This window comes from Coregonus lavaretus (genome assembly GCF_964263955.1).
Source record: "Coregonus lavaretus genome assembly, chromosome: 2".
Classification (NCBI taxonomy): domain Eukaryota; kingdom Metazoa; phylum Chordata; class Actinopteri; order Salmoniformes; family Salmonidae; genus Coregonus; species Coregonus lavaretus.
Window position 1 is genome coordinate 9,444,653 of NC_139989.1, and position 24,637 is coordinate 9,469,289.

The window sequence follows — 24,637 nt, forward strand, 5'->3', positions numbered from 1 at the left end:
TGTAAGCACGTTTTAACTACCTAATAAAGACATTATTCTGTAACGAAATATTCATGGCGATAGTATTCGTATACTATAAAGTACTTTTATCTGATGCAACGTAATTAAACAAAATAATAGCCACTTTTTATGTCACCATTGGCTGAATATGTTGTCGATTTAAATCTAGTGGGCAGGACTGAGTAATTTCGACCAATCCTGTGCCATCTCCCTTGTCCCATCGTTCACAAAGATGTCGTTGAAAGAGCTATCCTCGCTAGAAAAGGCTTTAGGATTGAAAAAGCCTAACAAATACAGTACTCAGGGGGATAAGAAGGTGAATTTGCCATCTAATGGTTGCGGTTACAGTTATCGATATGTGCTAAATAAAATAGAGCTTACCACATGAACAGTAGCCTAGGTTAAAAAGAGTCGTGAGCACATGCTAGCTACAAAGCTAGCTAGCTAGCTTGCTAATGTTAGCATGCCAGTATACTTTCCATAGAAAAGCAAGATACTAGTTAGCTAGCTAGCTTTAGCTAGTTCTATTTTAGCGAAGGCAGGTCACGTAGGAACAAAGAAGCTATAACTTTACCCCATATAAGTTGTAGAGTAAATGTGTAATCAATGTTTGAGCTAAACTGTGTTATTAGCCAGCTGGCTTGGCTAACATTGAATGAATCTGCTGCCTGTTTATGCCATGTGATTGCAATCTTAGGTTGCCAACGATTTCTGGCTCTAACTATAGCAAATTTCAGTGGAGTGCTATACTGACTCAACTGCCTTCATTACAATGTTAGAAACACAAGTCACAGGGTGTAGTCAATGTGACTGCATGTTTAAGCACTGAAATACTGTATCTTGTTGACAAGTCATTACAATACAGACACTGACATTATGTGTCCATAATTCCTATCAAGCTAAAGCTAAATGTACACATTGACATTCTCTCTCCCACCCAGGTGCCTGTCCTCCAGAGTGTTAATGGGCCAGCTCTGGTTGGCTTGGTGACCATCGCCACTCACCTGGTCCAGGAGGCCAAGCGGCCTGAGTTGCTGGGTGGGTCAGCAGAACACAAGGCTGTAGTGCAGCAGTGGCTGGAGTACAGAGTCACCAAAGTGGACGGATGCCACAACGAAGATATCAAGACCATACTAAAGGTAGAGACCCAGAAACAATAGTAAAGATTATTCTCCAACGTTTTATAACTTCAAATCATCCAGAATTAGAAAGTCAATTAAAATAAATAAATATCGAAGTACATTTCATTGTCCAATGTAAATGTGGACCCACTGTTTTTCTACCATTGCTGTCATATGGGATAGACCGGCTTGGTGAGCTGTGTACGGAGAGGGTCTAGAATAGCAGAGCCTGGGAGAAGCCCCTGAGCCAAACTCGCCAACCCATGCTCCACCAGCCGTGGCTAGACTGACAGAGTGTGTGACTCATTAAGGCGCGGGGATATGAATCTAGGCTGATATATGGCCCTTCAGTGACATGGCCGAGGTGGGCAAAGCCGTAGATAAGAGCTAAGGGTGGGCACACACTTTACAATATAAGTCTTTAATTGGGGGCCGCTGTCGACAGCGTGAAAGGGATATGAAGCCATTGGTTGACTGGACAGGCGGCTCTCGGCACTGGCTGTCAGGGTGACGTGCCGCCTTGGCATCACTGAGAAGTCCTACTGATCCAGAATGTGGACGTGAATGTGGACTTTAAAAAAATGTAATGGTGCCACTTACAGAAGTTAGCCCTGAGCCCCACTCTGTGCCCCCACTGGCTGTTCACTAGAACTCTTAACAGCACACCAATAATCCCAGAAATGAAAGGGGTCAATGCGGGCCACAATAGCATACGTTTTTGTTTTTTTGCGCTTGTAAATTCTACCGTGTCACTAGTTTGTGTTGATTGTGCAGAAAAACAGCCAACATTTTAGATTTGAATTCAATAGTTACACTTTGGAATCGATTTCATGGGCGGCTTTAGTCATACCGTTGATTTAGAAAACCTCAAGTCTTGGAAAATAACAAGTTTGTCCTCAGGGGAGCTAATGTTCTACCTTGTGCAATAACTTATTCTTCACTGGGACCAGAAAGTGCCCTTCCTTCACTATGGTAGAATAGTCATGATGTTATAACCCACAACCTTGGGGTTGTAGTGAGGTCTAGAATCCCCAGTGAGTGTAGAGATATCAGAAGGCTTGGACAGACTGTGGTTGGGGATGGTGGAGGAGCAGAACCCAGGTTCTGAACTCCATGTGGGGGTGGAGGGGGAGCAGTCTTCCGTAGCTGTAGGGAAGGCAGGGATCTGATTGTGGCGGAGGAGACTGCTGCCTTCATGCCTTGCTTGGCAGCACATTCCGGCTGAACAATAACTCCATTAGCCCTCAAGACGCTGTATGTGCAGTACAAGTGCTAAAGATGGTTCCGTCCCTTGGGACCTGCACAACCACACACACACAGCCCCTGTGTGCTTAGTCCATCCAGTTTGTGGAAGGTTCATTAGATTTGCAGGCGCCCAAGTCAGTTGGGAGAGGAGTGGGCCACTTGTAAGGCATCTGCGCTAGCCGGAGTGGCCAGAGTTTTGGGGATGCCATGCCACGGCAGGTAAATACGTGTTCCCCCTCAGGTCGCTCATTATTCACATACAGATACAGCGCTCTCCACTCATATGTGCGCGTCACGCACTCCCAGATATATAGGTTAAATAGATCTCAGGCCTGGGTTGGCTCCACCAGCCACCATCTTAGTTTTCAACTATTTTGACTGTTAAAGATGTTTATTTTGATATTTTGTCTCTTTAACTGTGGATATGTCATTATCACCCCATTGCTGAAAGTTTGGTTATTGTTTTTCCTCTTTAAAATAAATGTTCTATAGTTGATTAAATTCCTTGGTCAACTTTTGAGACATTTCTCAGATTCAAATGTCTAATCTGGTTGTTATGATAAAAAAAAAAAAATGCTTAGATAATGTCAAGAATCACATTGGAGTGATTCTGACTGTGGTCCTCAAGACAATTGTTTGTAGGCGTATGTCTCCACAGTGCATTCGGAAAGTATTCAGACCCCTTGACTTTTTCCACATTTTGTTACGTTACAGCCTTATTCTAAAATGGATAAAATAGTTTTTTTTTTTTTCGTCATCAATCTACACACAATACCCCATAATTACAAAGCAACAACTGGTTTTTAGAAATGTTAGCAAATTTATAAAAAATAAAGTGAACACACTTAAATAAGTGTTCAGACCCTTTACTCAGTACTTTGTTGAAGAACCTTTGGCAGCGATTACAGCCTTGAGTCTTCTTTGGTATGACGCTACAAGCTTGGCACACCTGTATTTGAAGAGTTTCTCCCATTATTCTCTGCAGATACTCTCAAGCTCTGCCAGGTTGGATGGGGAGCGTTTGATCGGTTTCAAGTCCGGGCTCTGGCTGGGCCACTCAAGGACATTCAGAGACTTGTCCCGAAGCCACTCCTGCGTTGTCTTGGCTGTGTGCTTAAAATGTTTGTCCTGTTGGAAGGTGAACCTTCGCCCCAGTCTGAAGTCCTGAGCAGGTTTTCATCAAGGATCTCTCTGTACTCTTTGCTCCGTTAATTTTTCCCTCGATCCTGACTAGTCTCCCAGTCCCTGCCCCTAAAAAACATTCCCACATGACGCTGCCACCACCATGCTTCACTGTAGGGATGGTGCCAGGTTTCCTCCAGACGTGACGCTTGGCATTCAGGCCAAAGAGTTCAATCTTGGTTTCATCAGACCAGAGAATCTTGTTTCTCATGGTCTCAGAGTCCTTTAGGTGCAGTTTGGCAAACTCCAAGCAGGCTGTCATGTGCCTTTTACTGAGGAGTGGCTTCTGTCTGGCCACTCTACCATAAAGGCCTGATTGGTGGAGTGCTGCAGAGATGGTTTTCCTTCTGGAAGGTTCTCCCATCTCCACAGAGGAACTTCGGAGCTCTGTCAGTGGCCATCGGGTTCTTGGTCACCTCCCTGACCAAGGACCTTCTCCCCCGATTGCTCAGTTTGGCCAGGCGGCCAGCTCTAGGAAGAGTCTTGGTGGTTCCAAACTTATTCCATTTAAGAATGATGGAGGCTACTGTGTTCTTGGGGACCTTCAATGCTGCAGACATTTTTTGGTACCCTTCCCCAGATCTGTGCCTCGACACAATCCTGTCTCGGAGCTCTACGGACAATTCCTTCGACCTCATGGCTTGGTTTTTGCTCTGACATGCACTGTCAACTGTGGGACCTTATATAGACAGGTGTGTCCCTTTCCAAATCATGTCCAATCAATTGAATTGACCACAGGTGGACTCCAATCAAGTTGTAGAAACATCTCAAGGATGATCAATGGAAACAGGATGCACCTAAGCTCAATTTCGAATACTTATGTGAATAGGTTTTATTTTTGCTAAAATGTCTAAAAACCAGTTTCCGCATTGCCATTATGTGTGTAGATTGATGAGGAAAAAAACTAATTTAATAAATTTTAGAATAAGGCTGTAACGTAACAAAAATGTGGAAAAGGGAAGGGGTCTGAATACTTTCCGACTGCACTGAGGATCTGTGAAATTCTGTCAAATATGCAATTCTAATTAACCTAATGATCCACCAAAAGTAATTTACTTTTATTTTTTTCCTCATGCAGGACCTCAACAGTTATCTAGAAGACAAGGTTTACCTGGCAGGAAATCAGTTCACCCTAGCCGACACACTCATGTACTACGGAATTCATCACGTCATCGTAAGTCTGTCAAACGGAGCTCACAATTAAAAGAGTCATATGGTTAAAGGGCATGAGAAAGGAAACTTGACACAAGCAGAAAAGATGAGGCGCAAAATGATGTCTTTAGCCCAGGCCAAGGAAGAAGTTTGTTGGCCCCTGGAGGCTGACAGAGAGAAACTGGATCACATGTTGAGAAATGTCAGCGGTTGTGGCGGAGATGGATCGTTGCCACCAGGCACAAGGGAGTCAGTTTAGTTTTTTATCACAGCGGTTAACCTCAGGACAGAGGTCAGTCAGCAGCCCAGTTCCTCATTCTATTTGTTTGAAGTTCAGTTCAGGGGGGGACTATCATAGCTATCGAACCCAACTGGCATGATTTTAGACTCTATTTCAGGTACAGTAGAGCTATGTTAGACCAGGCTTGGGCAGCCTCACAACGAACCTGAAACAGGATTGTCTAATATGTTCACATTATTATGGTGTCTCTTCAGCTAGCAATTACAGTTGAAGTCAGAAGTTTACATACACCTTAGCCAAATACATTAAAACTCAGTTTTTCACAATTCCTGACATTTAATCCTAGTAAAAATTCCCTGTCTTAGGTCAGTTAGGATCACCACTTTATTTTAAGAATGTGAAATGTCAATAATAGTAGAGTGATTTATTTCAGCTTTTATTTATTTCATCACATTCCCAGTGGGTCAGAAGTTTACATACACTCAATTAGTATTTGGTAGCATTGCCTTTAAATTGTTTAACTTGGGTCAAACGTTTCGGGTAGCCTTCCACAAGCTTCCCACAATAAGTTGGGTGAATTTTGGCCCATTCCTCCTGACAGAGCTGGTGTAACTGAGTCAGGTTTGTAGGCATCCTTGCTCGCACACTCTTTTTCAGTTCTGCCCACAAATGTTCTATAGGATTGAGGTCAGGGCTTTGTGATGGCTACTCCAATACCTTGACTTTGTTGTCCTTAAGCCATTTTGCCACAACTTTGGAAGTATGCTTGGGGTCATTGTCCATTTGGAAGACCCATTTGCGACCAAGCTTTAACTTCCTGACTGATGTCTTGAGATGTTGCTTCAATATATCCACATAATTTTCCTTCCTCATGATGCCATCTATTTTGTGAAGTGCACCAGTCCCTCCTGCAGCAAAGCACCCCCACAGCATGATGCTGCCACCCCTGTGCTTCACGGTTGGGATGGTGTTCTTCGGCTTGCAAGCACCCCCTTTTTCCTCCAAACATAATGATGGTCATTATGGCCAAACATTTCTATTTTTGTTTCATCAGACCAGAGGACATTTCTCCAAAAAGTACGATCTTTGTCCCCATGTGCAGTTGCAAACCGTAGTCTGGCTTTTTTATGGCGGTTTTGGAGCAGTGGCTTCTTCCTTGCTGAGCGGCCTTTCAGGTTATGTCGATATAGGACTCGTTTTACTGTGGTATAGATACTTTTGTACCTGTTTCCTCCAGCATCTTCACAAGGTCCTTTGCTGTTGTTCTGGGATTGATTTGCATTTTTCACACCAAAGTACATTAATCTCTAGGAGACCGAACACGTCTCCTTCCTGAGTGGTATGACGGCTGCATGGTCCCATGGTGTTTATACTTGCATACTATTGTTTGTACAGATAAACGTGGTACCTTCAGGCGTTTGGAAATTGCTCCCAAGGATGAACCAGACTTGTGAATGTCTAGTTTTTTTTTCTGTGGTCTTGGCTGATTTCTTTTGATTTTCCCATGATGTCAAGCAAAGAGGCACTGAGTTTGAAGGTAGGCCTTGAAATACATCCACAGGTACACCTCCAATTGACTCAAATGATGTTAATTAGCCTATCAGAAGCTTCTAAGGCCATGACATAATTTTCTGGAATTTTCCAAGCTGTTTAAAGGCACAGTCAACTTAGTGTATGTAAACTTCTGAGCCACTGGAATTGTGATACAGTGAATTATAAGTGAAATAATCTGTCTGTAAACAATTGTTGGAAAAATTACTTGTGTCATGCACAAAGTAGATGTCCTAACCGTCTTGCCAAAACTATAGTTTGTTAACAAGAAATTTGTGGAGTGGTTGAAAAACGAGTTTTAATGACTCCAACCTAAGTGTATGTAAACTCCCGACTTCAACTGTACACTTGTTTTACATTTACTTTTACATTTTAGTCATTTAGCAGACGCTCTTATCCAGAGCGACTTACAGTTAGTGAATACATATATATATTTTTTTTATACTGGCCCCCCGTGGGAATCGAACCCACAACCCTGGCATTGCAAACGCCATGCTCTATCAACTGAGCTACATCCCTGCCGGCCATTCCCTCCCCTACCCTGGACGACGCTGGGCCAATTGTGCGCCGCCCATGAGTCTCCCGGTCGCGGCCGGCTGCGACAGAGCCTGGATTCGAACCAGGATCTCTAGTGGCACAGTTAGCACTGCGATGCAGTGCCTTAGACCACTGCGCCACTCAGGAGACTGTGGGGAAAGAAATGTGACTTAAGTTACAAGTAGAGTTGCTTCATTAGTTTTGGTACTAGCTAGTTATAGCCAGAAAGATGCATTTGCTAAATATAAATGGAGATTCATAACATTGCTAGACATTTTATTTTCCCGCCTGCCTTGTAATGTGACAGTAGTGTCATTCTCAACCTTAAACAATGTCAGATTTGTATAGTATGGATCATCAGTGATAAAAATGAATGACCCCCTGTCTCTCCTAGGTGGACCTGGCCGTCCAGGAGAAGGAGAAGTACATGAACATGACGAGGTGGTTCAATCACGTCCAGCACTACCCCGGCATCCGGCACCACCTGCCCCCCGTGGTGGTCCTGAGGAACAGAGTCTACACCAGCGGCCACCACTGAGGTCTCCTGTCCCCTGTCAGGGTGCACTGCTGGCTGCCAGGATGGCCCAGGGCGGACTTGGGGGGTACACAGGGTGGTGCTGACATCTCATCATCCCCACCTACCCAACACTACGGTCCCTCCCTCGCCTTCGAGACGTTTGATGTCTTTTTGTTGTTGTTCGGAGTCTCTGTTTTTTTTATGACTGCAGATGCTGTCAGTGTCAAGGTGTAGGGATATTCTAGCGCTGCTTTCTGAAACTGGCTCCCTGAGAGCATTCTTGCTGATGAATGGCAGTAGGGTTTGCTGATACCTGTCAGCAACTCTTGTCTTTTCACTTAAAGGGATAGTTCACCCAAATTACAAAATGACATTGGTTTCCGTACAGCAATCCATCGTTTAGTTTCCCATGCACTGTTTCCACATGCTAATGGTTTAGCGTTTGTGGCACAAATCCCATTCAAGTCATGGGACTGATATTAGCATTTTTTGCACATCATGTTCAAATCATCCAAAACTGTTGAGCTTCACAAACAATTTTAGATACTTTGGATGATTTGGACATGATGTGCGAAATAGGCTAATATCAGTCCCATGACTTGATTGAGATTTGTGCCCAAATGCTGAAACGTTAGCATGTGGAAACAGTGCCAGAGAAACTAAACCAAAGCATAGATTGCTGTAATACCTTGTCCATAGACTACTTACAGAGTAAGGAAACCAATGTCATTTTGTAATATGGGTGAACCTTCCCTTTAACCTGAGCCTTGAATGTGAAAAAGTATTATTAAAAAGTACAAATTAGTTAATAGTTTGCTATGTCGCTTTAAAGAAGTCCCTCTTGCAATTTCAATGTCTCAACATGTTACTTAAACAAAACAAAATAACTCCAGTCCGCCGAACTGTGTTCAGCATCCTCCACAGATCCCAGGTCCACTATCAACTTTCCGCCCTCATGAATATAGTCTTCAGTCTTAGTTTCCCGAGCTGCTGCCTCTGCTATTCCACCAGCAGCGTGGGCAGCAGCCTCTAGTTCAGATCAGAGTCACTCGAATCAATCTGTGTGTTGATGCTGAAGGACAGAGGGCAGACTACCAGCTGCCATAGAGGCCACAGTGTGCCTCTGTCCAATGCTAGAGCCCTGGGTGTCAGCCATGCATTGTGTCATTTCACCCTCTTACCCATGGGGCGGCAAATCATTTTGCAACAACATCCGAGTGATAATACACACTCACACAAGCAGACTGGATTTAGCCATTAGCTCTGTCAGCAGTGGGAATCACAGCTAATATATATATTGAATCGCTGTGTTTGCACAACAAAATAGTTGGGTTATCTTTGTCTTAATTATGAAAACTTTATCCGATGTGTCAAACTGTTAACTGGTTTAAACTGGCCTTTTTGTCCCTCCTAGTTTTCTGGTATGTTCTTCCTAATAAGCCTGCCTTATGACGGCTGCTGCTTTACTGCTATGGTTTGTGTTATTTAAGTCTACAGAAGGTTGTCCTGTGCCAATAAAAATCAAAGGGAAACAAAGATAATCTTCATCTCATGAGTCTCATCTTGTTTTGTTTTTTATTAATCGCTTATTTATAATTCAAATATATATGTTTTTAATTTGGTGGGTCCATCGATTAAACAACAGCAAACAAGGTGCTGTGTGTTCCAGAAAGAGTAGACTTGTGAAAGCAGACATCCTGCAGTCATTTGAGCAGGCCTTGTGACTAGATAAGAAAGAACATTGCACTACTGGACCATAATAGAACCACTGTCCTGTTGTTTATTTCAGTTCCATTTAGATATCACTGCTGCTGAAAAGAAGCTTAACACAGCATGTCATGCTTTATCTTTGAGGTGTCAGCTAGATTGCAGAGACTGAACTTAAGAGGGCTTTTGTTTTATGCGTTTAAACTGCGTAGACACATTTTGAAGTTATACAAAGCTTTCTGAAGACCTAACTCATGGATTCGCAACTAACTCGACGATGTGTAACAATAAACTTCAAATTAGTCTTTGATGTTTTGTGTGCTGACTGACTATTGTCGTAATGTCAAAATGGCAGTGTCATTAGGTCTTCCAGCTTTGCAGCTGATGATCAAACCAAAGCCAAGACAAACCCATAGATGAAGCCACAGTGGGTAACTCAAGACAGCCCAATTAGTAGGAACCTCTCCCCAGTCATCTGAAGACAGAGGTTCACCCCTCTACAGGGGTGGACTGCCACAATGAGCTCACATTGAGATCTTTCCCCCCTTGGCAGCTGAGGCAGCCTTTATTTCCCCCACCCCCTGGTCAGCGATAGTTCAAGGGTCAATTGGCTCGGTGGATTAGCAGGGTTCACTGGTGACTTCAGCTCTCACCAGGAGTCATCTCTCAGTGTGTGGTCATGACCAGACGCCACCTATCACTCACTCCTCTTTATGGCCACAAGCGGTTTCACTGTGGGAAGGGCATGGGGGCAGAGTCCAGGGCCAGGTGAGGTGAAGTTGCCCTACGGACAACTATCTAAAGAATGACACCTCTGCTGGGTCTTACCTTTTAAAGTGTAGTGAGGAGTGCCACAGGTTCCCCAAGCAAGACCCTGTGTCAGGTAAGCAGTTTTGGCAATAAGTCTGGTCATGAAGTAAATGGTGCCAATCTGAACTTGTAAAAAACGATGTGGGTTCCCACAGATTCAGGCAGTTTCAATAACTGGTCCCTTAGTACCATCTTCCTAATGAAAGGCAACTGTGGTGGGGTATTCACGTCACATAACACCCCACGGTGTTAGTCCGAGTCTGCCATGTCGACACAAAAAATAGTTTGTTATGTCTTCTTAATGAGATCGAGAGAGCGGCGCATCCGACGGGACGTGTTCCCCTGATTGATTAAATGAAACAATCAACACTGAGTGGGGGCGCATTAACGTGTCGTAAGTGCTTGTGACAGGCCTTGCCTTATCCTCCTCTTACAGATAGTGACAGTTCTACCATGCGCCCATAAAGATGGCATCTGATTGTCAATTACAATTACACAAGTGCAGAGGCAATGATCAGGCGGGTGGGGGTAGTTTTCTTTGCACACTGTTAAGTACAGTCATTGGTTCAGGCTTCAAGGGCTTGAGGGCAAGTTGGGAAACTTATTTTGCTGTAGTTTCCTCTCCTCTCTAAAGGTACAGAGGATCGTGTGAAATTGTGAGGTAAGCAGGGGATACATTCCAAGGTTGGGTGTATTTGTCTCTTTCACGGTAGTGTTTCTGTTGAGGGTTTTCTATCCAGCTTCTGTATTAGAAGCATGGCGTCTTAATGCAGCTTCTGTATTAGAAGCATGGCGTCTTAATGCAGCTTCTGTATTAGAAGCATGGCGTCTTAATGCAGCTTCTGTATTAGAAGCATGGAGTCTTAATTCAGCTTCTGTATTAGAAGCATGGAGTCTTAATGCAGCTTCTGTATTAGAAGCATGGAGTCTTAATTCAGCTTCTGTATTAGAAGCATGGAGTCTTAATGCAGCTTCAGTATTAGAAGCATGGAGTCTTAATTCAGCTTCTGTATTAGAAGCATGGAGTCTTAATGCGGCTTCTGTATTATAAGCAAGCTACAGGGAGGTAAACACTAATCTTGTCAAAGTTTATTTTCTCTGGGGTACAAGTAGAGCCATGCCATGGAGCGCAGAATGAGCCCAGGTGTGTGGCGAGGAGTTTACGCGACGCACTCACTCACTTCATCAGTCAGAGAGGGGCGGCTGATTCAGCCTAGGTGCTGAAGTACATGTGTGCATCCCGGGGCAATGGGATCACACCTAAACTCAGGCACGGATGACAGACTGCTCCAGAATTAGCCTGCATCGCTTGCCCTCTCTCTCTCCCAACCTGCCTCAGCTGCACACACACTTCCTGGCTGCCGCATTCAGATTTCCTGTGTGTGTGTGTGTTCATGCGCTCGTTCAGGGGGTTGTGGATTTGGCTTGGGGGCAAGGGTTGAGAGAGACGTGGTGAGTTTGGGGGGATGGGAGGAGTGCATACCGTGCAAGAAGCAAGGAAGATAGAAAACTTCCTTGTCTGGATAAGTTCAAATAATGGACCTCTCAGTTCTCTTGTGTGGATTTGTCCTGCGCTATGTTCTAAAGCTGCGAAAGTCTTGATCTTTTTTATATAGACCCCTGCTTTTAGGAGTCAGTGGGGTAGAGGTGCAAGAACATACACATCATTATTATTATTACCAATATGGAACTAGTTCTCCATACATTTTGCCAGGGAATTGTCTCCTCCAGGACATTTTATCGGCTGCACTCTGGCCTTGTGGCATAGTCACTGGTGACAGAGAGGCCATTCTGTGCCCTCATATTCTAATTCTGAAGAATGTGTCGCAAATTAGGTATACATTTTCTCTCCTACTCCATGCACCCTTGCCTCTCTACCCCACAGGTCTATGCCACTTAACTTTAGACTGCCCTCCTGCCTTAATGGTTTTTGATAGGATGTCTTCGGGGGGGGGGCTACCAAAAAGTAATTGTGTCTGAAGCCCCTTGACAAGGGCTGTACTTTTAAAAAGGTACTGCTCAGGGAACCGAGGGCAATAAGCTGAGAGAATGGTGATGGTAGTGAGCCTCAGATGCATTCCTGGGTGGAGAGAGGGCAGGAGGGGGTCAATGCCATCAGCGATACCCTATAATGACCACCCTTGGAACAAAAACAACACCTTCATTACCATTTCTCCTCGGCTCATCTGCATATGTGTCAACCGGCTGTGAATTTTTAATTTCCGCCTTATTACAATGCAGATTTTAATTTGGGGTGACTAATTTATTTAAACCTGGAGTGAAATTATCCCCCTCTTCCAGCACTGTTTCCCTCCTTATCTTGTCACATTTCCCTAATGCAAAAAAACACTCCTGATTCATATTTAGGAGAACAACTCAGGCAAGGTTTGATATGATTAACTGTAATTATGTGTTACCTAACTGATCTGCTTACCTTTGGTGCAGTAGTCTAAATACATATTCATGAAGGAGGGGTTTACAGGAATAGTATGTGTTTATCTTCCATTTTACTTTAAAGTTTGCATTTCCACTTTTTACCGAAAGACACTTGATACAATGACAGTACTTCGGCATATTTTAACTCTGGGTTGACTGTATCATATAAGCCAAACCAATAGACAGTTCCCAATGTTCACCTCACTGAGCATGGCGATAATGCATAGCCTGGGCACAAAGGGAGCCAGCCGGCGTGGCGCTAATGGATTAACCTTGACAGGACATGATTATGAACCAGAAGTGCACCTTTTACTCATGCCTGGTTGTTTCCCGTGTGTGTGTATATGTATGAGTGTGTGTGTGTGTGTGTGTGTGTGTGTGTGTGTGTATATATATGAGAGAGTGTGTGTGTGTGGGCTTCACCGCTCACTGGCTTGATTCTGGACTGGGGGCATGAAGCTGCAGTCTGGCATAGGGGATGCCCGCTCGCTCACCCGACTGCTCCACTCACTGCTCACTTCCCCTCTCTCTCTCTCTCTCTCTCTCTCTCTCTCTCTCTCTCTCTCTCTCTCTCTCTCTCTCTCTCTCTCTCTCTCTCTCTCTCTCTCTCTCTCTCTCTCTCTCTCTCTCTCTCTCTCTCTCTCTCTCTCTCTCTCTCTCTCTCTCTCTCTCACTCTCTCTCTCACTCTCTCCCTCTCCCTCTCCCCCCTCCACCTCCTCACACACACACAACCGTCCACAGCAGGACTGTCCCAGGACCAGGAGGGGGGTGATAATGGGGGGTGGGGGTGATAATGGGGGGTGGGGGTGGGGGGGGGGTATGGGTCATGGAGAGAGTGGCAGCTGGGGTCTCAGTCTTACCCCTCAGTGAGCTTGCTCTGCTAAACATCGACTTATTTCAAGGGGTCGCTCTTTGATTCTCTGAGTATTAGTTAAAGTACAGTGATTCAAGTCACTGATATGAAGGGTTAGTTAAAGTACAGCGATTCAAGTCACTGATATGAAGGGTTAGTTAAAGTACAGCGATTCAAGTCACTGATATGAAGGGTTAGTTAAAGTACAGCGATTCAAGTCACTGATATGAAGGGTTAGTTAAAGTACAGCGATTCAAGTCACTGATATGAAGGGTTAGTTAAAGTACAGCGATTCAAGTCACTGATATGAAGGGTTAGTTAAAGTACAGCGATTCAAGTCACTGATATGAAGGGTTAGACCATATTTTGGGCATGCTCTCTTTTAAAAATGTGTCAATGTGATATTTTGTGGATTATTGGAAAAAAGTGATGTTTTGTTGGTCCAGTCAACATGCAAAATGTGCTGTGTGTCAAACAGCCATGGATAAAGGAAAGACAAATGATTGCTCAAAGGTTGCAACTGCCTAATTTGCCAAATTACACAGAGTGAGTCTATTTAAGTGAGCATGTGCTGTGAAATTGATTATGCTCCTCTTTGGAATAGCCTATGGTGCATTCCTCACTTAAGGCAGTCTTGAACTCCTAGCATTGAAGGGTACTGTCCCTGAGTCTCGACCAGGGATTGGTTCATGTTGTCACCCCCGGCAACAACCCCAGCGGACATACAGTACAGGACCGGGGGACACCAAGAGGTACGATGTCCTGCAGATGTGTCCGTCTTGGAAAAATGACAGGACATGTTACAGCCATCCACCATCGTGGCTCAAATGGCCTGCAGTCAACCACCCATTCCCCAGCCCAGACACTGCTGAAGGAGCCACTGCTAGGGATGTTGGGGGGTAGGTTACTGAGAGAGCTCCTCAGTCAGGCTATATTTAACTGCACATGACACACAGCTGATCGCTGGCTCCTTTGAAAAAACATATATGGTCGAGGCCTGCGTGAAATCGACATTTGCAACCCGGGGACGGCGCGAGTGAGCCAGGACAAAGCCAGAGTTTTGTGCCTCGTCCGAGGAGGGGGGGTCGAGCGTCAACAAGGCCCATGTCTTATCTCATGTTTCCCCCACACACACTTACGTTAACGCTCGTTACACGCTGGCTTTTCACCACCCCGACTCATCGACACTAACCGCCCGCTTTGAACTGGGCACCAGAGGCCCCAGAAGCCCAAAGGGCAGCGGCGGACTGGTGCGCTATCAAAGATGCTGTTGATGGGTTGGATGGATGATGGCGGAGGTTATACGGGCGTACAACGGTATGGAGATGATCGTATCATAATGGGCCCAGTGTGCTCCTCCAGGCCCCCAATCCACCACCCTCCCCGGTCGTCCCTGCAGGCAGGGAAACTTTGCCTTCCTTACGGCCCTTGCAGACTTCCCTTGTGACTTTCACAGCTGTGCTCTGCGACCATTCATTCAAGCTTAAGATACGTGGTGGGTGCTTTTTCTGTGAGCATGTGATGGCCTGGCTATACACACAAGTGAATGATTCCTGTACCTCTGGTGTTAATGGGGTGTGTTATTTGCAATAATGTCATTTCACAGGGGGTTACGGCACTGCAAAGGCAATGATATGGATCTTTAGCAAGCCAGGTGTACTAGGCGCCTAGTCTTGAATGGATTTGGTATCATGTGGAGAAGACTATAGACAGGTTGGTTGTTTAGCACAGGGGTCCGCAGCCCCGTACTGCATGGGGTCCACGAAAATATACAGTACCAGTCAAACGTTTGGACACACCTACTCATTCAATGGTTTTTCTTTATTTTTACTATTTTCTACATTGTAGAATAATAGTGAAGACATCAAAACTATGAAATAACACATATGGAATCATGTAGTAACCAAAAAAGTGTTAAACAAATCAAAATATTTTATATTTGAGATTCTTCAAATAGCCACCCTTTGCCTTGATGACAGCTTTGCACACTCTTGGCATTCTCTCAACCAGCTTCACCTGGAATGCTTTTCCAACAATCTTGAAGGAGTTCCCACATACAGTGGCTTGCGAAAGTATTCACCCCCCTTGGCATTTTTCCTATTTTGTTGCCTTACAACCTGGAATTAAAATGGATTTTTTGGGGGTTTGTATCATTTGATTTACACAACATGCCTACCACTTTGAAGATGCAAAATATTTTTTCTTGTAAAACAAACAACAAATAAGACAAAACAACAGAAACAGTTTTCCCTCAAGAATTTCCCTGTATTTAGCGCCAACCATCATTTCTTCAATTCTGACCAGTTTCCCAGTCCCTGCCGATGAAAAACATCCCCACAGCATGCTTCACTGTGGGGATGGTGTTCTCGGGTGATGAGAGGTGTTGGGTTTGCGCCAGACATTTTCCTTGATGGCTCAATTTGAGTCTCATCTGACCAGAGTACCTTCTTCCATATGTTTGGGGAGTCTCCCACATGCCTTTTGGCAAACACCAAACGTGTTTGCTTATTTTCTTCTTTAAGCAATGGCTTTTTTTCTGGCCACACTTCCGTAAAGCCCAGCTCTGTTGAGTGTACGGCTTAAAGTGGTCCTATGGACAGATACTCCAATCTCCGCTGTGGAGCTTTGCAGCTCCTTCAGGGTTATCTTTGGTCTCTTTGTTGCCTCTCTGATTAATGCCCTCCTTGCCTGGTCCGTGAGTTTTGGTGGGCGGCCCTCTCTTGGCAGGTTTGTTGTGGTGCCATATTCTTTCAATTTTTTAATAATGGATTTAATGGTGCTCTGTGGGATGTTCAAAGTTTCAGATATTTTTTTATAACCCAACCCTGATCTGTACTTCTCCATAACTTTGTCCCTGATCTGTTTGGAGAGCTCCTTGGTCTTCATGTTGCAGCTTGCTTGGTGGTGCCCCTTGCTTAGTGGTGTTGCAGACTCCAGTTATTTTTTTAATTTCACTTCACCAATTTGGACTATTTTGTGTATGTCCATTACATAAAATCAAAATAAAAATCCATTTAAATTACAGGTTGTAATGCAACAAAATAGGAAAAACACCAAGGGGGGTTAATACTTTTGCAAGGCACTGTATGCTGAGCACTTGTTGGCTGCTTTTCCTTCACTCTGCCGTCCGACTCATCCCAAACCATCTCAATTGGGTTGATCATCCGTTCACCCAAACCACCCAAACCGCGTCACGGCGGTTGGAACCAAAAATCTCCAATTTGGACTCCAGACCAAAGGACAAATTTCCACCAGTCTAATATCCATTGCTCATGTTTCTTGGCCCAAGCAGGTCTCCTCTTCTTATTGGTGTCCTTTAGTAGTGGTTTCTTTGCAGCAATTCGACCATGAAGGCCTGATTCACACAGTATCCTCTGAACCGTTGATGTTGAGACGTATCTGTTACTTCAACTCTGTGAAGCATTTATTTGGGCTGCAATTTCTGAGGTTGGTAACTCTAATGAACTTATCCTCTGCAGCAGAGGTAAATCTGGGTCTTCCATTCCTGTGGCGGTCCTCATGAGAGCCCGTTTCATCATAGCGCTTGATGGTTTTTGCGACTGCACTTGAAGAAACTTTCAAAGTTCTTGATATTTTCTGTATTGACTGACCTTCATGTCTTAAAATAATGATGAACTGTCATTTCTCTTTGCTTATTTGAGCTGTTCTTGCCATAATATGGACTTGGTCTTTTACCAAATAGGGCTATCTTCTGTATACCTTGTCACAACACAACTGATTGGCTCAAACGCATTAAGAAGGAAAGAAATTCCACAAATTAACTTTTAAGAAGGCACACCTGTTAATTGAAATGCATTCCAGGTGACTACCTCATGAAGCTGGTTGAGAGAATGCCAAGAGTGTGCAAAGCTGTCATCAAGGCAAAGGATGGCTATTTGAAGAATCTCAAATCTCAAATATATTTTGATTTGTTTAACACTTTTTTGGTTACTACATGATTCCATATGTGTTATTTCATATGTCTTCACTATTATTCTACAATGTAAAAAATAGTAAAAATAAAGAAAAGCCCTTGAATGAGTAGGTGTGTCCAAACTTTTGACTGGTAGTGTATGTAAAAAAAAAGTGGATTTTCTTTTAAATATCGCTAGCTACAACAGAATAAACACATGTTGGATTACATACCTACAGTAGAAAATAGGAGAATATGTTATTTCTAATGATGTCAACTTTATTTCTCAACTCCTAATATTGAGCAAATTACACTCACTGGAGTACCTGGCATAGGCTTTGAAAAAGCAACAGCGAATAGGCTATCAGTGCGGCAAGTGCCAATGGCTGATGGTACGTTTTCTTGGCTTGGACATACATTTTTGCCAACATATGGCTAACGTTTGTTTAACCTGTTAAACAGCTGCATTTATGCGAAAATGTGTTTGAAGTTACCTTTCTAGCTAATAGGCTATGTTAGAGTTTACATTTCCAATTATTATGTGGCAGGTCAAAATAATGAAAAACTATCTACCAAATGTATTCATTTTAAAAAGTTGATTACTTCTCATTGCCATTATCATGAACCTGATGATAAGACAAGATATATGAAAACATTTTTATTTTGCTAAAGTATGATGAGGGTCCCTGGGTCGCCAGTTTGCCTGGGTGGGGGGGTCCCTGGGCAAGAAAAAGTTGAAGACCCCTGGTTTAGGAACAAAACCGACACGTGCGCAACTATGTGGCAAAAAAGACAGGGTTGGCTTAGATTGTTGACAACATGTAAACTATATTTTGTCTCAATTAACATTTGTTGTCTCTCAAATACATTTACATTTACATTTTAGTCATTTAGCAGACGCTCTTATCCAGAGCGACTTACAGTTCGTGAATACATATTTTTTTATACTGGCCCCCCGTGGGAATCGAACCCACAACCCTGGCGTTGCAAACGCCATGCTCTATCAACTGAGCTACATCCCTGCCGGCCATTCCCTCCCCTACCCTGGACGACGCTGGGCCAATTGTGCGCCGCCCATGAGTCTCCCGGTCGCGGCCGGCTGCGACAGAGCCTGGATTCGAACCAGGATCTAGTGGCACAGTTAGCACTGCGATGCAGTACATTGTTTCAGTTGTTGGTTAGCTAGCTAGCAAATCTTTGCCATATTAGTGTAACAGGTCAAAGAATTACAGATTTTTGCAACCGTTCATTTTCTATTTTTTATTTTATTTTGTGAGTTGATTTCACCAAAATATTGTATTGTTCGGCATTTCGTGTAGTCTACAGATATTGGGAGAGTTAGTTGTGTAAGTGCGCCCTCTAGAGTGTTGGTTTGGTTATATACGGAGGGGTGTCATGCTTTTCTCAGTCTGCATTGTACTCGACTGAGAGAGGTATGTGTTCACTTCGGCGTGATATAAACTTGATATACCTGTTAAAACTAAAACGTTTCAGTGGACATAGTAACTTGTATGTATATTATATGATGAGTGTACGTACATTTAATCAAGCTGTGTCGTGAATTTAGCTATTTTTGAGAGTTTGAGAAATTGCTAACTTAGCTAACCTCGTGTTTTGTTTAGCTGTAAGTTAGCAATCGTCATTCTATCCTCTTGTATGAAGCCCACGTTGTTCTTTTTATGTTAGGCGGATTCTGGTCGAGGGTAGAGTTTTGAACATTTTCTCTCTTTGATGTTGAACAGGTATGTATTCCCTATATCAGGTTAAAAATATGTGTTCATTTAAAATGTTTTCATGTATTGATTAGTGTTTAATGGCACTGAAAAGCTCAAATGTGAAGGATTACATGTTGCTTCGTGCATATTACTGTATGTATTACCTATTTGAAAGATGGTTTATGTCATGTTGCACAGTATTAATGTAAAGGCTAAAAGCTCAGAGTTTTTGGCAGAGATAACATGCAATATGACACATACATAAGATATACACCAGATGCAATGTTTATTTTCCAATTATGTTGTATTTTATTCGTTGTATTTTTGAATGTGATTATATTCGGTCTGCATTGTACTCGACTGAGAGAGGCGGATTCTGGTCGAGGGTAGAGTTTTGAACATTTTCTCTCTTTGATGTTGAACAGATTGAGAGAGTTGTACACAATAAAGTGCCTTCAAGTACGCCAGTGTCTTGTCTTCAGTGCACCGGAACACAACGCAGTAGTCGGCGACGAGCAGACCAGGCCGGCTACATTAGCATTGACATGAATTCAGTCAAAACACCTCAAAACAACACATGGTATCAATAACAAGATAACACTAGCTGAAACGAGCCACCTACGATACCCCACATGGCAGCTTCTTGTCATTGTTGCTAGCTATCTGACCGCTCAGAATCATAACAAAGCATGGCTTCCTGCCCCATCGATGCGCGTGCATCATTTTCGTGACGTTGTCAGAAAAGCCACAATCAATTTCATGGTGCACAGTTGATGCTGTATACTATGTATTGTTATACTTGACAGTATAGTCAATGTGGATAATTCCAAAGCCTCATGCCGAGTGACTCATAAAAACACCCTGGGACTATGTGGGAACCGAAATGCATTTTTCCCAGTTGAAAATGGTGGATTTGCCATCAGTTTGTTGTCGTGCCTTTTTTTATGACAGGCCCTCGAACCCTCCGTTACGCTAGTAATATCTCCCTTTCATAAAAATTGTCAGCTAAGGATGGTTGAAGTTTAGTCAAAGACAGTTGGAGATCACCTCCAGGGACACACAGAGCGGGATGAGGGAGAGATGTTAGCGGAGCGCCTCGTGGCTCGTAGCCCCCCGATCTGCTCAGTGACACCTCTCCCCCAGCCAGCAGGATGAATGACTGGAGCTGCTACTCCCATGCCTCCCTCGGGAGAAACCTGGCCTGCGTCCATCCTCACACACACACACAGACACCTGCTCACACGCATTCAAATTGATATCCACACACACATTTGTTTGCACACACAGGCATAAGGATACACTCCCATGGGGGCACACAAACACACACATACACACATGCATCAAAGGAGGCCTGAGCGCTATCACTGCTCTTTGTCTCCCACTGTCATTGCTGAAGGGCTACTGTATGTAAGCTACAAGACAACATGTTATAGCAGCGTAGACCTGGACAACCACAGAGCTTCTCCTGACCTGAGGGCTCCCTTCCTTCCTTCCTACCGCACAGACCTCCGAATCTGAGGGAGAGAGAGGGAAGAGGGCAGGCACAAAAGTGAAAGAGAGCAACAACTCTCGGAGATGTGGCGACTAACGGACGACAGCCTTTCCCTCAAGGAGGCCGCCGTCTCCCGCCTTGGCGGACACCAGCGCTAAACTCCTGTCAGGTCCCATCTTACATCCCCCTGTCCTGTCTCTGGCAGGACTCGCCTCTCCGAAGGGGGTCACGTCACACACAGGGACGGCAGTCACTTGTCCCCCTCTCAGGGGTGTACTGTACTAACATGTCGCCCTGTCCAAAGACGACCCGCTGCGGCCATTAGGGTGGTAATGTGGCCACTAGGATTTGGACAGAGTAGTGGAGAGCTCGCTTTACAGCGCTGAAATTTCCACTGATAGATTTACAGCTGGTAGAGACATTTTGCTGTCAGGTTTTGCCTTGTGCCTCCATCTATTTCAATTTTGGGTAACATGTACTACACATTATTTATGAGTATTAGCTTAAGTCTTCTTTATTTAATGTAAAGTAAATGTGTACTGTAATTTTTACATTACTGTTATTGTAATATTTCTTCTGATACAGTTGAAATCTGAAATGTTTCACTAAATGTTCTGTACTTTAATTTGTCATTTGTTCGCTTCTGTAACACTATCATCTCACTTCTATTTTCCTCACATTCAAATGTGCCAACTGTGTATAGCACAAGAAAATGAATATGAATCTATTTTAACTCATTTCAAGACATACATTTGATTAAAATAAAATATCAAATTATCAATCCTTTGTCTCAACAAAAAATGTCTATATATATAATAATAATAAGCCATTTAGCAGACGCTTTTATCCAAAGCGACTTACAGTCATGCGTGCATACATTTTTGTGTATGGGTGGTCCCAGGGATCGAACCCACTACCTTGGCGTTACAAGCGCCGTGCTCTACCAGCTGAGCTACAGAGGACCACATATATATATATATATATTGATAAGATCTTTTTAAATGTCTGTTTTTCTGCCATTCTCTTAGAATGAGGACATGGGGGATGTATTTTTCCACAAACACAGTGCATCTCTCCCAGGTGACTGCTTAACACATGCAGTAATTGTAAACTTGCCCCTGGCACTGTATATGTGAGTCTGTGTATGTGTATGTGTATGTGCATGTGAATGATCGCCCTCTGCGTGAGGGTGTGTGTGCACGCACAGTTGCATGCATGTGTACTGTATGTGCGTGTGTTTGGGCATGTACATCTGCTTGTGTTTTTGTGTGTGTGTATATAAAGTGTGTGTGTGTGTTATGTGTGTATGCATGCATTGGGATTACGGTATGTTCCTCCACAGGTCTGACTTCTGTTGTTCCCTATACTCTTCTGTTTTTGTTTTTGGGTTTTTTCTGTCTTCTCAGGACAGGAAGCAAAAATGAATTAATAACATTTTATAGGGGCCAAATCTTTTCAGCATTTCCAGTCCTGTGAGCTAATTTGACAGCTCATGGGGTGATGCGAATTCCACTTCAGAGAGACAGGTACCCTAGGGCTAGCCAGCTGGATTGTGGATGCTTACAGATTTGGCTCTCGCTTCCTGCTGGGTGTCATCTGTCTCCTTGGTCTCGCGGTGGATAATTTTTTGTCCTTCTGACATCATGTGCCTGAGCAGTTTGTGCCTGGCAGGGCATGTCTGTCCAGGTTGGCCATCAAACCCAGCCAGCGTGCATCTAATCTGACGAGGCACCACTCCAAACACAGCCGCCCCCGGGCGCCCCCTCTGTCCCACGTCGAAAATCACGGCCCCACAAAAAACTTCTCAACCGTCAAGACTGGCCCCCACTCCTCCGCCAACATGGTGAAGGGGTAGAAGGAGAAGTGTTTTGGGGGGGGTTCCGCCAGGGGACTTATTTCGCTCACGCAAAGAAAATGTCCCTACTTTCTCTCCCGTGGCTGTCACTTTGATTGCCGTCGTGGTGCGGGAGGGTCTGCCTCAACAGGTTTGGGCCTCTCCCTGCCTGTTGCCGGCAGTTGACTTGGACACCGCAGCACTCGGATGAGGCAATCCTTTGGTTGGATTATAGTTGCGGCGGATGGCCGAATGGGAGAAGTGACAGCGCAGCGGCCCGCTAATCCCGGGGACAGCCCCAAACCGGGGCCCGCTGAGAACACTAATCGTAAACGACACAATCGTTCCACTCCAAGGAGGGGCAGTTTACAAATCGCAAGACGTGGCTGACAAGGTTGCTTGGCGGAAAAAAAAGAATTTCACAAAAAGCACATGATGACTACATATGTTGATTTTCAGGCTGTGAGCTACTTGGATGCCGCTGCTTCTTGCTGCTTGTTGCTGCCTTCCTCCGCTCGGCCCCTTGCTTCATTGGCCCCGGTAGAACATGACAGCAGGGCAGCGTCCTGCTCCGCCGTGCCTCCTGAGGTGCCACTATTACCGGGGCTCCAGTTATTTCCCGGGGCCTCTCTCTTTCTCTGACACGGTGGACGTGGGCAGCTCAGGAGTAGCCTCCAGGATGCAGCGAGTTGCACCAGGATCACTGACCTGAGCAGTGTGAGCTGGCTGACTGGCTGAGAGAGAGAGGGAAAGAGGGGGGCAGGTGGGTGTACGGCAGGAGGGGCCCCCGCCCAGGGGCCCAGGCAGTGAGTAATCCCACCCATCCATCCCCCTCCACCCGCACCTGTTCAGAGCCACAGTCACTGGCGCTCAGTGTGCTGTGAACGCCAAGCACCATGGTCCCTCTGGCCTTCTCCAAGGGCCCAGAGATCATGACCAGAGCCAGAGAGAGGAGGAGGAGAGAGAGTGAGGGACAGAGAGCAATGTAATGCAAAATAATTATACCCATTGGGTAATGTGAGCAGCACCGTCGTTAGGGGCTGTGTAGAGAGGAAGAGAAAAAGAGATGTGTTTTCTAAGCCGTCACCACGCTAACAGGCCTGATGGGTATGTTTTGTAAACCACTCAGCCAGACCTCCCACAGAACACTCACCATTTGTCTAAGTACTCAATGCTCTAGGAGCTCAGCCACGTTACTGCAGTCTGAGCAAGGGATGAGCACGGCTGTGGTTTCCCATACTGTGTGTGGAGGTCTATGAGAACAAAATTATGGGAGACAAACCAACATGCTATGAAGGGAAATTACAATTGTAGCTAATTGAATAAATTGCGCATTACAAAATGTATTGCTAAATATTCATCCACATTTAAAATTGTTGAGGATTGTTTCATAAACCTGTTTCACATTGTGAAAATATTTATCATTTTTCACAACTTATTAATGAAGATTGTACATTTTATTTATTTTAGAAATATTGCAGGAAACATTGTTACAAAAATGTTATTTTACTTTATTATTTTACTTTCTTTAAAAACTATTTGAATGCACCCCACTTTGTGTTAGTTACCCTTGAAAAGCCTTGCTATTTCAGAACAGAAGTGTGCAACGAAGAGATCACCACTGTCACTCAATTCACTTAATAGACCTGTGAGAGAGATGCATGTATACCCATGATATGGTTCATGTAAGAGACAATCACATGCAAACCTTACTGGAACACAATCCTGGTAGATAATAATGGACAAAGACAGTGCCATTTCTCGAATTTGATGTATAGCATTTACTTTTACGTCCTACTTTTACTCAAGTATGACAATTTAGTACTTTTTCCACCACTGTACTTAAGTACATTTAAAACCAAATACTTTAAGACTTTTACTCAAGTAGTATTTTACTGGATGACTTTCACTTTTACTTAGTCATTTTCCATAAAGGTATCTTTACTTTTACTCAAGTATGACAATTGGGTACTTTTTCTACCACTGCCTTAATGACTACTTCTGTGCAGCAGTGGAGATACAATAAAATCATGTAATGAGGTACATTCAGTTTCACAATCGTGCACTCTTTTGTGACTTTAGTTCAGTTCACTCATTTCTTTAGGTGTGATTAAAGTGTGTTAATTCACTCTCAACTACAGAACAGAAAACATATTTCATCCTTTTACATGAAGTCAATAAAAATATAATGTACAGTTATTGGTGGAAATACATTTGAAAAAAAAGTATATGTATAATTCAACAACTGTAAATTATGAGATTACTTCGCTTTATTTCTGCTCTAATGAGCAAATTGGCAATGTCTATTCGTTTTTTATTGAATATCATGG

At 44.0% G+C, this 24,637-nt stretch overlaps 1 protein-coding gene across 1 annotated transcript; it reads left to right on the top strand.

Moving 5' to 3' along the window:
• Positions 1–214: 214 nt before the first annotated feature.
• On the top strand, positions 215–9,093 carry eef1e1 (eukaryotic translation elongation factor 1 epsilon 1). Its single transcript, XM_084186911.1, has 4 exons — positions 215–316; positions 942–1,139; positions 4,627–4,722; positions 7,424–9,093. Exons 1-4 carry the CDS (start codon positions 233–235, stop codon positions 7,565–7,567), a joined length of 522 nt encoding a protein of 173 aa, XP_084043037.1. The 5' UTR covers positions 215–232; the 3' UTR covers positions 7,568–9,093.
• Positions 9,094–24,637: the final 15,544 nt, after the last annotated feature.